At 51.0% G+C, this 14,776-nt stretch overlaps 1 protein-coding gene across 2 annotated transcripts in view; it reads right to left on the bottom strand.

Moving 5' to 3' along the window:
- The window catches only part of IGFBP5 (insulin like growth factor binding protein 5), a 31,866-nt gene extending 22,773 nt beyond the window's left edge, over positions 1-9,093 (bottom strand). For both annotated transcript variants that reach the window (XR_010591503.1, XM_005279893.4), the window contains exon 1: positions 8,126-9,093. Coding sequence is in view for 1 of the 2 variants with exons in the window: in XM_005279893.4 (XP_005279950.1) it covers positions 8,126-8,456 (331 nt within the window). In the remaining variant the exon portion in view is untranslated. The remainder of the gene's footprint in view (positions 1-8,125) is intronic.
- Positions 9,094-14,776: the final 5,683 nt, after the last annotated feature.

The following is a 14,776-nucleotide window of genomic DNA, read 5'->3' as shown; positions in this document are numbered from 1 at the left end:
AGACCCTCCCATACAGGATCTGACCTGAGGTTAAAGAGACAATTTCAGTCTCTAGGTGACATCTTTCACCTGCATTATGTACACCTGCAGATTATTACTGCAGATCCAGCCACATATTATTCTGGCTGGAAAATGTATAATTGATTCCTCCAGGTCATCTTCGCTTCTTCCTCCCCAGCATCTCTAAGTTCTCTGTTCTCACTGGCCCTCTTCTCTCCTCTCCCCAGCACCCACATCACTGCCCTCGGGCCCGTATGAAAATGCATCTGCTGCGGTCATGAAATCCCTCTGCTGGCTTTCCCATGCTCCGTGGCTTCACTTCCTAGGCTCTTGACAGCCTTCCCTTCCTTCCCCGCACTTGTCTCTTGCTGCAGCACCCGGCCTCCTCAGCTCCACCACTGAGGTCAAGATTCCCTCACCACAGCTGTCTCCCTGTTTTTTGCCTGCCACCCCTTTGGGTGGAACAACTTCCCCGGACAGACACCTGCACCCATTCCCACTAATCCCTCTCCTTAACCCACCCCCTTACTGTCAGACCTCCAAACTCTCAGCGGCTAGAGAGAGAGGCCAACAGGGGATCAGTGCTCTTTATTTAGTTTAGAAAAAATCTGATATGATTTCAGCTCCATCCAGTTGTGCACACAGCTGGACGACGTAACCACAAGGTCTTGCTGCCGCTGCTGCCTTTAGCAGCTCTCCCCCTTCCCTTCTGTTGTTTGTTGCGCTCACTTGTGTCTTGTCTTGAACTAGACTGTGAGCACTTTGGGCTGGGGGCTCTTCTTCCTATGCATTTGGACAGCACTGGGCGCCTAGCACCATGGGGCCCCAATTCAACAGGGGCTTCCCTAAATTCAGATATTACATATTAATAGCAATGCACACAGTGCTTCTCTATTTATGTCTTATTGCATATATGAGTGAGCGTATATGTGCGTATTTCTATAGAATACTATATCGTCCCATACACATCTGAGTAGCCATACATAGGTGTGGGCAAGTAAACACACATTTTATATATGTAATAATATAATAAGATCTAGGTATACACGTAGGTAATGTGTGCATTCGGGGTGAATTCTGGCGTCCTTTACACCTCTGTAGCTGCCTGTGGACTTCAACAGGGTTGGAAGGTGTTTGGTGAGTGAGGGCCGAATATGGCATTTTTATCGGCTGTGCTGTGCAGGTTGGTGCGATTCTTATGACCCCTTCCTTCCTCTTTACTCCCTAACAGAACAGGGAGCTCCGGAAATCCTACTTAAGAACCTAGGAACTGCAGCCCCGGAATGGGCCTCTTCACCGGCTCTCCTGCGTCTGACAGAGACTCTCGAGGAAAATGGGAAGCCCCATAAATACACCCCGTCGCTGCCGGCAGGTAAAACGTTCAGTGGACATAAGGAGAAACCAGAATGCTGAGTATTGTGAGACCGGTGCCTGGCTTTCGTGGAGCAGATTAGGCCATCTTGGGGCTTCTTTTCTCTTTATCAATGCAGATAGGCTATCGATATACATCCCCGAACTATATCTACAATATACTTAGGAACAGTTCAGAGGTGAGCCTAAGCTAAGTCAGCAAAGAACCTACAACAGTGTCTATCCCCCCTTCTTCCGGTCCCCATGTATGTTTTCCTACGCCCTGATCCTACAAACACTTAAAGCATATGACTGACTTTATTCACGTGATTGACATGACAGTAAGACTACTCATGTGGTTAAAGTATGCCTGTGCTTAAGTCTTTGCATGACCAGGGTCCTTGACTTTCCTCTAGATTCCCTCAAACTTGCTTAGGCTCACTTATATAGGGTCAGATTCTGCTCTCAGTTACAGTCGTATAAATCTGGAGTAACTCCATTGCCGGCAGTGGAGTTACACCAGCTTAACGGCAGTGCAAGACAGATCAGAATTTAGTCTATATAATACTCACACAGCCATGCATCTTTTCTCTGGTGGGATTAGGCAGAATTTTTGTTTGGATCAACTCCTCAATAAACTAGTTCCTGCTCTAAAAACTAGGCTGCTGCAGAATCTGTCTGTCAAGAGGCCCCCATCCCTTCCCGTTTGATCCACCCCCCACACCACAAAAACCAACTTTCTTGCTTGCACCTGATGGATTTCACAATTTTTTTTAAACTTTAGATCAAAAAGAAAAATGGAGTTTTTCCTGTTTCTGCTCTGAGAGCTCCAGGCCTGTTGCTACTAGCTTTAGCTTTCAGATCTCAAGGGTTTTAATGGTCTCAGCTTCACACAAAGAATACACCACTCAGCACAGATCACTATGGACAGCACATGTTCGTAACTGTAGTGTGTACATAGTTCCCTGCTCCCATGACCCTTGCCCTAACCCTGACCCTTAGATCTAACCCCAGTTCACCCCAGCTCTCCAGCCCATAGCTGCACACCTGCCCCTTTTATATCCGTCATTCATTTACAGCTGTTGTGTGTCTGTTAAACCCAGCCGCACGTTAAAGCGCATTTAAACTGAGAGCATGAAAGAGGGAGAGGAAAATCTGTCAAGGGAATGATAAAGAATTAAACCTGGTACCGGCTGCAGAGAATGTAGGTGCACCCACTGCTTCTCCTGGCTCGTTTCAGCTGACACAGCAAAATGCATTTTCTTAACGCTAGCTCTGGATTTCTTCCTCGCAGCTACAATTATCATTGGCTCCGAGTTTCCTAAGGAAACTTGCCAGAGATTATTTTTTCTTTCTTGAAAGAAAGAAGGAATGAGAGAGAGACATTTTTGGCCACATGTGTTTTTCCATGAACTTTTTCAAGTCAGTAGACTTGTATTTGGCCAGTAAACTCCACTCTGGTGCTTGTCTCTGACCTCTCTGTCTCGGAGGTCAACAGGCGGGGGTGTGATGTGGCAAACCGTGAAACAAAAACGGAAAGAGCAGGCACATTTTAAAAACCGAGCTACATAAATGATGCTGCTGCTTGTGTTTTTACAGTCCTGTAAATTTCACTGGGGTAAGTTACAGTTTTGAAGGTAAGGACGCTATCCCTCTGATAATAGAATATTTTTACAGGGTACTCATCACACTGGTATCTAAGCACCAGTAATAATAATAATAATGAACAACATAATATTCCTTTGCAACTCTGTCACGGCTTTCATTCAAGACACTTAGAACTCTCTACAAACATTAATGAATGTAGCCTGTACAAAGGTAGATTAATTTCCCAAGTATCATTATTCCCAATTTACAGATGGAGAAACTGAGGCACGGTGAGAGCCAGTGACCCTGCCCCCTGGTAAAACAGCTAGTCTATAGCAGACCTGCCAAGTCCCCTGCCTTCCAGTCCTATGCTGTAATCTCCACCGCATTAGCTGTCTATCCCCCATAACAACGAGGAGGAAAAAAATATTTCTGAGAAGTGGATTTAAACAGACCTGCTGCAAGAGCATGAATAAATAAATATGCAGCTGAATCCATCCCTCTTGACTGTCACTTAGTTATACACGGTTGAGTCTTTTGCAGCAGTTCTCAGCTCAGGGCCAAGTTTGGACATCCATAGACATCCAGGCCAGCTTCCCTGACACATTGTCCCTGGATTTCTGGCCAAACTGGCAGAGGCCAGCAAGTTCAAGTCAAACTTCATTTTCTTTCCTCCCCAGTTGCCTAGTAACATGCCTATGAAAATATACTTCTCTGTTCTCACACTCTACCACTCAAAAGCCACGAGGGGTTTTTTGTTTTGTTTTGTTTCTCCTTGTCCTCAGAAATGTTTACAACCTCGCAAGTCTAAAGCTAACTCTGATGCTCCCTTCCAATACAATCCTGGCATTTCTTGGCTCGAGAAGGTTGTTTTATTCTAAATTTCAGTTCAGACTCTCAGAATTATTCACTTAATCTGAGAAACCAACAGAGCTCCCAATGGGACCGCCGGCAAGATTTGGGTGGAAGGCCACTAGGGGACCAGTAAAACAACTCAATCCAATCTCTCTGACTCTCTCACCACGTTCATCCGCTGGATTCCTGACTGAGCCAGAGCCAGAAAGTGCCTTACAGGACAAAAAAAGCAGGTTGATTAAAGGAAGCCCAGCCAAGTGGTTCATATCGATGCACCTGCTATAGGGACTGGATTCCTTGGGAAGGGTGGAGAGAGAGAATAATCAGTCTTGCTGAGAAATAAGTGGAAAGTCAAAGTGTTACTGGTGCCATCTGTCTGCAAGGGGCACTGTTGTTACACTGAACTGCAGATAGCAGCACGCAGATCGCTGAGCTGGGCTCCCTATCGGTTGCATTTTAGCCACATTACTTGTTGCCCTGACCACACCGCCTGCCTCTTGCGCTGGGCGTACACTCACATGTACACACAAAGAGTAAATAATGCTATGCGTGACACGCGTGGCGCATGGGGATATTTCACCTCGTTTCAGCGTTACCGGATTATTACTCAGTTTATTGCGTTCCAAGACAGGAAATCAGCCCCTTTTTTTACCATCTTCCTCTTAACAGACCCAATCCACATTTCTGCATGATCCAGGCAAGTGGCCTGCCTGTGCCTTTAAACTGCTCCAAAGACAGCCTGACTGGCTTTTTGTGTGTGTGTGCAATACATATATTTGGCTTTGCTATGAAGGAAGACAAATAAAAAGCAGCGAACGCCTGCAGCAGCAGAAGGGGGGAAAAATAAAAGTGGCAAGATTTATTGGGTGTTAGAAGGCATCAGCTGCAAATCGCTGATGTACGGATGCAACGAGCGGCTTGGCAAAAGGAAAAAAAATGATTTTTTTTTCTTTTGCATAAGCAGTTTGGGGTTTTTATAAGTGTTTCCTCCCCCCCCCTCCCCTCCGCTTTGGTGGTTGAAGGTGCCCAAATGGGCTATAGAAAGACAGGATCCTACTGGATCTTAGACAGGGATAATGGAAATAAGGGAAAAGCCTATGAACAATAAGGGCTAATGCTTTATTTAAAGGGAGGTTTTAGGGAAATAGTGTTTCCCTTCGCATATCATGGATTTTTTCTCTCAGGTGTACGTGGTGACTGCCCTCAGGTATACAGTGCAATTATCATAAGCTCCAGTTGCAAGTTTAAAATGGTTCTTAGGATCAGTTTTGATCCATTTCAATACATCTGAAAACGAGGGATGGGTCGTCACCCTACAGGAGAAATCAATGAACTCAGGGCCAGGTGGTCACCCTAAAGAGGATCCCAAAGATGGAGATAATCAAAGGAAATGTAGCTTCCTTTTTGCCTTTGCAATCTCCAGTGTACAAATCCACCTTGGCTTTCTTTTAATTATTTTTTTTTGCATTAATTTTGCATCTGGGTTTTCCTTTCCCTGATGCACCTGCTCCTGCTCCTCGCCCAGCAAAGACCTCCAGCAGCCAAGCTGGAAAAGCTGGTCTTGACGGGGTGGGGGTGGAGGGGTACGTGTTGCGGGCGTTGGGGGCTGAACTGAAGGGTTGGATGGGTGGGGATTTGGCATGGAAGGCTCGGGCTTGTATTGCTTCACTTCCAAAGCACAAGTTAGCCGCCAAGCCAAGGGAGAGGGGGTGGGGAGGCAGATCCGAAAAGGGAAGAAGGGTGCAGGAGCCGAGGGCTCAGGGAGGATGGACGGAGGGGCCAGGGAACCAGCGGCTTTCAGGGGATGGGTTGAGGGTGGAAGACCAGGGGAGAGGGGCCGGTGGCAGAGGATGCCCTGGGAGAGAAGCCAAGCTGGGTAGGGGAAGGGGGTACCATAGGACGGGAAGAGGGTGCAGCAAGATGAACAGGAGGAGAGGAACAGAGAGGGGGTAGGGGAGGATCCCTGGGGGGGGGGGGGATGTTGCAGGGGGCTGGGCAGCAGACACCCTGCAGTAGGGGAGCACGGGGGAGAGGGGGCTGAGTGCAGCTGGAGCCGGGGTGGGAGGCCAGGGGAGCACAGGAGGGTGTGAACGCGGCTGGAGTGTATGTGGGGGAAGCAAAGGGGGAAAGGTGCAATGCACACAGCAGGGGTGCAGCAGGAGGGGTGTGAGTGTGGCTGGAGCGGGAGGGGGGGGGAGGCCAGGGGGGAAAGGTGCAATGCCCTAAGGGGGGGGGCACAGCAGGGGAACACGGGGGGGGGGAGCGTGGCTGGAGTGGGGGGGGAGAGGTGCAATGCCATGGGGGAGGGACACAGCTGAAAAGCACGGGGGGGAGCGCCGCTGGAGCCAGGGAAAGGTGCAACCCCCACAGCAGGGGCTGCAGTGGGGGGGAGGCGGAGGCCAGGGGAAAGGTGCAATGCCAGGGGGGGGGGGGGCGCAGCTGGGGAGAACTGGATGTGTGTGTGAGCTTGGCTGGAGCCGGGGCGGGGAGGAGGCCAGGGGAAAGGTGCAATGCCATGGGGGGGGGGCACAGCTGGGGAGCACAGGGGGTGTGTGAGCGCGGCTGGAGGCGGGGGCGGGAAGGTGCAATCCCCACAGCAGGGGCTGCAGCCGGAAGGGAGGTCGGGAAGGTGCAATGCCATGGGGAGGGGGGTACAGCTGGGGAGCACGGGGGGGGGGGGAGCACGGCTGGAGCCGGGGCGGGAAGGGGGGTGAGGCAGGGAAGGTGCAATCCCCACCGCAGGGGCTGCACCGGAGGACCGGGGGGGAGGCCGGGGGAAGGTGCAATTCCAGGGGGGGGCACAGCTGGGGAGCACGGGGGGGGGCGGTGAGCGCGGCTGGAGCCGGGGAAAGGTGCACTCTGCACCGGAGGGGAGGCCGGGAGAGGGTGCAATGCCATGGGGGGGGGGAGGGGACACAGCTGGGGAGCACGGGGGGGGGGGGTGAGCGCGGCTGGAGCCGGGGGAAGGTGCAATGCCATGGGTGGGGGGGCACAGCTGGGAAGCATGGGGGGGTGAGCGCGGCTGGAGCTGGGGAAAGGTGCACTCTGCACCGGAGGGGAGGCCGGAGGAAAGTGCAATGCCATGGGGGGGGAGACACAGCTGGGGAGCACGGGGGGGTGGTGAGCGCGGCTGGAGCCGGGGGAAGGTGCAATGCCATGGGGGGGGGGAGACACAGCTGGGGAGCACGGGGGGGGGGGTGAGCGCGGCTGGAGCCGGGGGAAGGTGCAATGCCATGGGGGGGGGGACACAGCTGGGGAGCATGGGGGGCGGTGAGCGCGGCTGGAGCCGTGGGGGAGGCCGGGGGAAGGTGCAATGCCATGGGGGGGGGGGGGGGAGACACAGCTGGGGAGCACGGGGGGGGGTGAGCGCGGCTAGAGCCGGGGGGAGGCCGGGGGAAGGTGCAATGCCAGGGGGGGGGACACAGCTGGGGAGCACGGGGGGGGGTGAGCGCGGCTGGAGCCGGGGGAAGGTGCAATGCCATGGGGGGGGGGGGACACAGCTGGGGAGTACGGGGGAGGGTGAGCGCGGCTGGAGCCGGGGGAAGGTGCAATGTCATGGGGGGGCACAGCTGGGGAGCACGGGGGGGGGGCGGTGAGCGCGGCTGGAGCCGGGGAAAGGTGCACTCTGCACCGGGGGGGAGGCCGGGGGAGGGTGCAATGCCATGGGGGGGGGGACACAGCTGGGGAGCACGGGGCGGGGGTGAGCGCGGCTGGAGCCGGGGGAAGGTGCAATGCCATGGGGGGGGGGGGGACACAGCTGGGGAGCACGGGGGGGCGGGTGAGCGCGGCTGGAGCCGGGGAAAGGTGCACTCTGCACCGGAGGGGAGGCCGGGGGAAGGTGCAATGCCATGGGGGGGGGGACACAGCTGGGGAGCACGGGGGGGGGGCGGCGGTGAGCGCGGCTGGAGCCGGGGGGGAGGGTGCAATGCCATGGGGGGGGGACACAGCTGGGGAGCACGGGGGGCGGTGAGCGCGGCTGGAGCCGGGGAAAGGTGCAATGCCATGGGGGGGGGCACAGCTGGGAAGCATGGGGGGGGTGAGCGCGGCTGGAGCGGGGAAAGGTGCAATGCCATGGGGGGGGCACAGCTGGGAAGCACGGGGGAGGGTGAGCGCGGCTGGAGCCGGGGGAAGGTGCAATGCCATGGGGGGGGGGACACAGTTGGGGAGCAGGGGGGGGGGGGTGAGCGCGGCTGGAGCCGGGGAAAGGTGCAATGCCATGGGGGGGGGACACAGCTGGGGAGCGCAGGGGGGGGGGGTGAGCGCGGCTGGAGCCGGGGAAAGGTGCACTCCCCACCGCAGGGCCGGGTGGGGGGGACCCGGCGCGGCCACTCACCCAGCTTGGCTTGCTCCCGGTAGCTCTTCTCGTTGAGGCAGAGGCCCCGGCCGTGGAGCAGGGCGTGCAGCGGCTTCTCCTCGCCCTGGCGGGGCAGGCAGCGCAGCCCCTGGGCGCAGCGCTCGGTGTACACCCCGCAGGACTGCCCCTCGGCCAGGGCGCAGGTCATGCAGCAGCCGCAGCCCGGCTCCTTCACCAGCTCGCAGCCCGCCGGGCTGGGCGGGCACATGGACAGGGCTTTCTCGTCGCACGGCTCGCAGTGCACGAAGGAGCCCAGGCCCTGGGAGGAGCCCAGGCACATGCCCACCAGCAGGCAGAGGGTCAGGAGCATCTTCCAGGCGCGGGCGGGAGCGAGGAGGCGAAGTTGGGTTTTTAAGGGCGGGGTGGGGAAAAAATCCCCCTCTCAACTCCACAAAAACGAAGCACCGAAAAAGTCCCGGGAAGGATTATTGTTTTGGCTTCCAAAGAACCAGTTTGCACAGCCTGGGTGCAAGGCTGAGAGCTGCTGCAACAGGTTGGGGGAAGGGGCAAATCATAAGCCAGCAAAGAGCTGGGGGTGACTGCTACCCAAACCGGCAGCAACTATCCCCAAGCCTCCCTCCCCCGCCGGCCCCCCAACAGGTTTCCACAGCTTGGCGAGGAGGGCAGGTGGGGAGCAAAGTTATTTTGCGGAAGGGGCTCCTGGCAGGAGTGCAGCAAATAATAAGGAAATAGAGCAGAGCAGGTAGCGCTAGGCGGCTGGAGAGGTTGGTTGAAAGCACATTTTTGTGTTTTGATTGGGTCTCTTTGCCTCCCCCTCCTCTTCCAGGTCTGTCAAGAAAAGTTTGCTGCAAAAGTTTGGATGATGATTATGATTATTATTATTTGCAGAGGCTGCAGAAGAAGAGTTAAAAAAAAAAAGAAAAAGAAATTGGAAAAAAAAAAAAAAAAGGAGGAAAAAATTCCACTTTGTAGATCTCTCAACACTTTCCCCCCGGAGAAGTTTCTAAAGAGACTGAATACTGCCGAGCAGGCTGTCTTTTAAATAGACTGCCCTGGCTGCCTGCCAGCCCTGAGCTGCAATTTGAGATCCCAGTGACACCTCAGCTTGGACGGGTGCCAGCACTAGGGCACGATCAGTGCACACTCAGAGTGAGTGGGGGTGGGGGCTGCAGCTTTTGACTTCTAGGTTTCAAACCCCGGGCAACGATCAACGATAATATCATGGGGAGTGGGGGAGAAGGGAGGGTCAGGAAAAGAAATTGTTCCGATTTCCCCGGTTAGGAGTGCAGCTTGAGAGAGACCCCGAGAGAGGATTTGTCTGGGAATCTCTGTGAGCACAGTGGCCAACTTTCACGCGGTAAATAAGCCCCCCCGGCTTTCACAATAAGCCAAAAATCAAACTAGTCCCGTTTCAAAACAAGAACCCCAACACTCTATGTGACTAGATCCCCCCGGCGGGCAGTCTGGGACTGTGGTGGGCCCGCTGTGCACCCCTGACTCTCTCCTCCCCTTACCCCCGATTGCCTCCCCTCCCTTGCCCCTGCTTGCTGGGAGCCGATCACAAAAAAGAAGCAACAAGCTACAACAATCAACAAGCCAAAAACTAGCCAACAAGCAACTCACAAGCCAATGAAGCCAAAACCAAGCCCAATTTCTGCGTTTTGTTCCGCGGGTTTGGCATGTCTGTCTGTGAGATATTGCAGAGTGCTCTGTTGTTTTGATTTCCCACCGAACTTCTAATGACTTTTTAAATCACGCAGGGCCCAATCCTGCAAACATTGGCTATCAGGCATAGCACTTATCACCAAGACATCATGACCGCTCCCCCCACCCCCCCGGATTGGGCCCTAAATAAGGGAGATAATGTCCATCCGTTGTAAGTATGACATGTATGTACCACGTGTTAACACAGTCACTTATTCAAGACTGTAGCTACAGAATGAGCAGAGAACATTCCTAACTGTGCATTGGTGTGATTACACAGCCCTACACCTGATACAAATATATTCTCCTTTGCATGCACACCTGTGCCGCTGACACAAGTCCCTTGCATGGAAAACACACAGAGTTAATAAAACTGAAGGATGAACATGACATAAGGCAGGGATAGGCCGACTGCAAGAACCGTGTTAGATTCCTCTCTGGAAAAGTGAGCTGTGCTTTGCAGGATGCCAGAAAGCCAGGGGAATTTTGCCACGCGAAGCACAATTTGTACATTTTATCTCAATCCTGTTCTGCCCCATAAATTCCCCTGCCCACCCCCTCATGTGAAAAGAGCCAGACTTCTGGTAGGGACACAGCATTCCTAAACACAAATGGGCAGGCCACATCCCTTCACACTAGCACACAACAAAGTCCTTCAGCGCTTATTAATTATTTGTAAAGATTAACTTTTGTAGCACTAAATCTCCGCTAATAAATACATCACCCGATCCCCTGACACTCCAGAACCACTGTTAACAGACACGATACACCTTGAGCAACAATGACAACAAAAAACAGGTTTTGGGGGCTTGGTTCTGTGTTCTTTAAGTCAACTAAGTGATGCTGCCTTCAGACAGAGGGAGAAATTGAAAGGGATCGCCCATCTCTTCATGAGATTTAAATGAAATATCAGAGCCCCCCCTTGGCCCCTCTTGTTCCATATTCCTTAGGTTGCTTCTCAGCTCCCGCATGAATGTGACTGCCTGCATTGCATGGATTTTGCCACTAGAATGCACCCTTATCTATGATAAGACATTGGGTCTGCTGCTTAAAAAGGTTAACTCTTTTTCTGCCAACATTGTCTAGCCTTAAGCCTGCCTTAGCCTTAGTCATCTCTGGGGATTCATTGTTTTAATGCATTGCTCATGTTTTCACCATATACATGGATTTTGTATTAAATGTGAGATTCCCTTTTTTTTCTGAATTGTTTTTCTACGAGGAAGGTCTTCATAGGTTTTCTTGTAAACTATCTGTTTAGATCACACTTAGTTATTTCCAAGTGGCTGATTAGATAGATAGATGGATAGAGTTAAGAAGACATATTTAAATATAAATTCTACACTAGACCCAAAACCGATCATTTGTATGGAATATTAGTCATATCCTGCTTTTAGAGGGACAAGGTGAGGGAGGTAATTTCTTTTATTGGACCAACTTCTGTTGGTGAAAGAGACAAGCTTCTGGGCTCCACAGAGCTCTCCGTCAGGTCAGCTCACCCACCTTGTCTCTGTAATGTCCTAGGACCAACACGGCCACACCAACACTGCAAATATTCTGCCTTTGATTTTCGTGAGGCTCTCCCATTGATTTTAAGGGGCCTTTTGCATGTCGCAACAGCAAGGCTGTGCACTTATATAGCACTTGTCACCTGAAGATCTTCAAGTACTTTGCGGGAGTGATTAAGGTGGGTGATCATTCCTCCCCCCCTCATGGTTAAAGCCAGGGAAACTGAGGCATAGAGAAATGAAATGGTCCACAGCATGACAGCCAGACGTGGGCAGAGACAGCAATACAATACAGGGGTGAGATTTCACCCCTCTCTGGCCCCTGCACAATGTATAAAAATGGCCAGGCATAAAGCCCCAGTTCCACTCATGGGAGGACTCCCTTGGTGCGAGCATTGTGGAAGACAGGTGCAAGGCCTGCCTTCCGAGGATTTCTCTGCAAGCCCAGCCATGGGGCCGGAGCCGGACTGGGAGTGGCTGATGTGTATGAGGATGGAGGTTCCTGACAGTACTGTGGAGAGTCTGGGGAGGCTGCCCTCATTTAGACAGGTCCTTAGAGCTAAGTTACACCGGGGGACCATGTGAGAGCAAAGCTGTCTTAAAGATACCCTAAATTCCTTCCTACTGGGCTGCAAGTTCTATGCTGGGCCCTCTTCTCCGAGGCCTAGCACACTCTCCTTATTCTCAGCCGTGTCCTCTAACCACGAGACCATGGCAAGAGGCAGACTGAAGTCTGAAGCCTGTAGGCCTTAAACCTTTAGCCATAAGCTGATTCTGTCTGTACCCTCTTGACTGAGGACTCTACAAAATGATAAGAGCAGCCTCTGTACTGTATGTTGCAGTGCAACAGTGGGCATTAAACAGCCCCCTTGTCTGTAGTCTGGACAGAGTTGCCAGTGTGTGACTGGGGCAGGGAGTCTGACTCCTCTCCAAGGCTGTCAATCTGGCATCTTTCACCAGCCAGAAAGAAACTATTTCACTTTAAAAAAAATGGAAAAAAAGAAACCAGCCAGTTAGCAGCATATGGCTGGTCTTCAGCTGTAAGAGAACCTGTAACCAGCAACGATCATATTTCTCCATTCCTGTACATTGCAAGGGGGTTAGCAGGATAATATCTGAAATTTCTATAAACCTCTTTCTTATTTGGGGAGTGAACAGAAAGCATTCGGATGAAATCCATGTTTCTGTTAGCCTCTTCTAATATTCTTTAAGTCTATATACTGCATATTTTATACATGGATTTTTGTTACAAAAGATCTCTTTGGAAAATGGTCACTGTTCTTTACTTCTCAGCGATGTTACACTTCATTATAATCCTCTCTGTAATGTGTAAAAGCCCTGGCTTTCAAGGATGTGATAAAAGAGATGGAGCGTATGCTTTAGTCTGGCCTCATCAGTGTATTTTGGTGCCACTTGGAATATCCAACAAGTTCAGAGGTGACTCACAAATTTGGATTTTTTTTTCCCCTCAGGGAACACTGTCAAATTAGTTTCAGCCCAAAATGTAGGCTTTGTGAAGGAGAATAAAGTTTTATAAACATGAAAAGAAGTGTTCTCATGCAACTAAAGAAAAGCCAGTGACAACAGCTATTTTGGAATCCGAACATCTCTTCGCAGGGTTCGAGAGCTCAACATTGCTACGGCATAAGAACCAGAGACAGAAAACTGACCAATAACAAGTGAAATCAGAGAGACATGCAAAAAATTAAACAGGCAACAAAATGGGATTTTGATTTCCAAGTTATTTTCCTATTTACTATACGGTATTTTTTTGTATCTTGTGTAAAACATTCTTTTTCTTTTTTTTCTTTCCAAATACGTCATTTTTCTCTTGACAGTGTCCCTTTAAACAGCATTCTGATTTGTAATCATAACAATCATTTAAGAAACCATTGCAGTTTTGTGCATGGAGCAACCCTAAGAACAGCCATATACCAATACACAAAACACAATGGCAGAGCATTCTTGGAGTGATGGGTGTAATAGCGGTTGTGAGGGCTAGGTGGCATAGTGGATACATAGCATGTTTACCTCCAGGGACATCCTTTCACACATGATCTGGGCAATGATGAACAAAATTATCTCCTTGCAAGCAGTTTTCTGTATCACTAAAAAACCCTAAACACTTCAGTGCTTTAAGTGAAGACAGCATCGGTGTTTTGGTTCCTAACATGATTCTTGAGAGTATTAATTTTAAACGACATCAACTCAAGTCATTGGTCACTGGAGTTGCTCCCCTGCTGGAGTTTTGCATTTTGTAAGATCTTTGGCCCAGATTTTCAAGTGACTAGCAGTTATGGGGGCCTTGGTTTTAGTAAAGAGGAATGATTTTCAGAAAATGCCAAGCACCCAGCCTCTGAAAATCAGGAGGTCTCTAATGGGGCACCCCGAAAACAGAGGCATCCAAAATCACTAGTCACTTGAAAATCTTGCCCACATTTAAGTCTAACAAGGGTGCTTAAATTCCATTGACAGAAACCGCTAAGGGGCAACATTCCACAATCTAAATTGATCGGTGACCAGAGAACTTGGCCCAAGTTTCTTGGACTGACAGACAGTTATTTCATAATTAAAGGGCTATCGAGATTTTTCTTTCCTTTGCTTAGCGCATGGGACTGGGAAGCAGGAGTCAATTCTTCCCTTGGTAGGACACCCTATCAGACCTGAATGGGAGTCACGTGGTGGAGAACAAGACCCCTGGGTTACCTGCTCTTCCCTGAACTCGCTGTACGACTTTGTCCATGTCACCTCACTGCTCTGCGCACCAGTTTCCTGATCCGTAAAACAGGGCTAATGAAACTGACCTACATCAGAGGGAGTCATGAGGCTTAACTAATGAACACCTTTGAAAGTGCTCCGAGCGCCTCAAGCAGCGTGCGGTGAGTATATATATTTATTCTCTCTCTTCTCTCTCTCCCTCCCGCCCTGCAGCCCGGCTTTTCACTGCAATTCGTTTTAGATTCAGACAATGCCTCTTTGGCCCCAGACTGAATCTCTCCAACAGTTTAATGGTGAAAAGGGGGGGCTGCAAGCATCTGCCGAGGCAGCAAAAAAAAAAAAAACAAAAAAAAACCAGTTGCTCTCTCAGTATCACATTCAAAAGGTGACCAAGACACAAACTTAAGACTGGAGTTGGCTGCAAAGTGAAAGTGCTCCCAGCTGAAGTGTAGAAAACACCTGCGTCTAATAAAAACAAAGAGAAACATCATCAATATCCAGCAAAGAGTATAAATAAAAAGAGGAGTATAAATTCAAGCTGTCTCCGGGACACTTGAACAGATGCCCCAGCCTGCTGCATTCTATAGGTGTTATGCAATTATTTACCTTGCGGTGCAATAAAATATAGGGTGTGTGTGTGTGTGTGTGGGGGGGGGGTGTCGTGCCAACTGTTGCAAAGCATAGTGCTTTTGCAGCTTAGCTCCGTAGCTTGATACCATGGTGATGGGTGCACCAGAAATAC

The sequence above is a fragment of the Chrysemys picta genome, chromosome 11 (assembly GCF_011386835.1).
Source record: "Chrysemys picta bellii isolate R12L10 chromosome 11, ASM1138683v2, whole genome shotgun sequence".
NCBI lineage: Eukaryota > Metazoa > Chordata > Testudines > Emydidae > Chrysemys > Chrysemys picta.
Note: the sequence above shows the minus strand (reverse complement) of the source record. Positions and strands in the feature narration are given on the sequence as shown.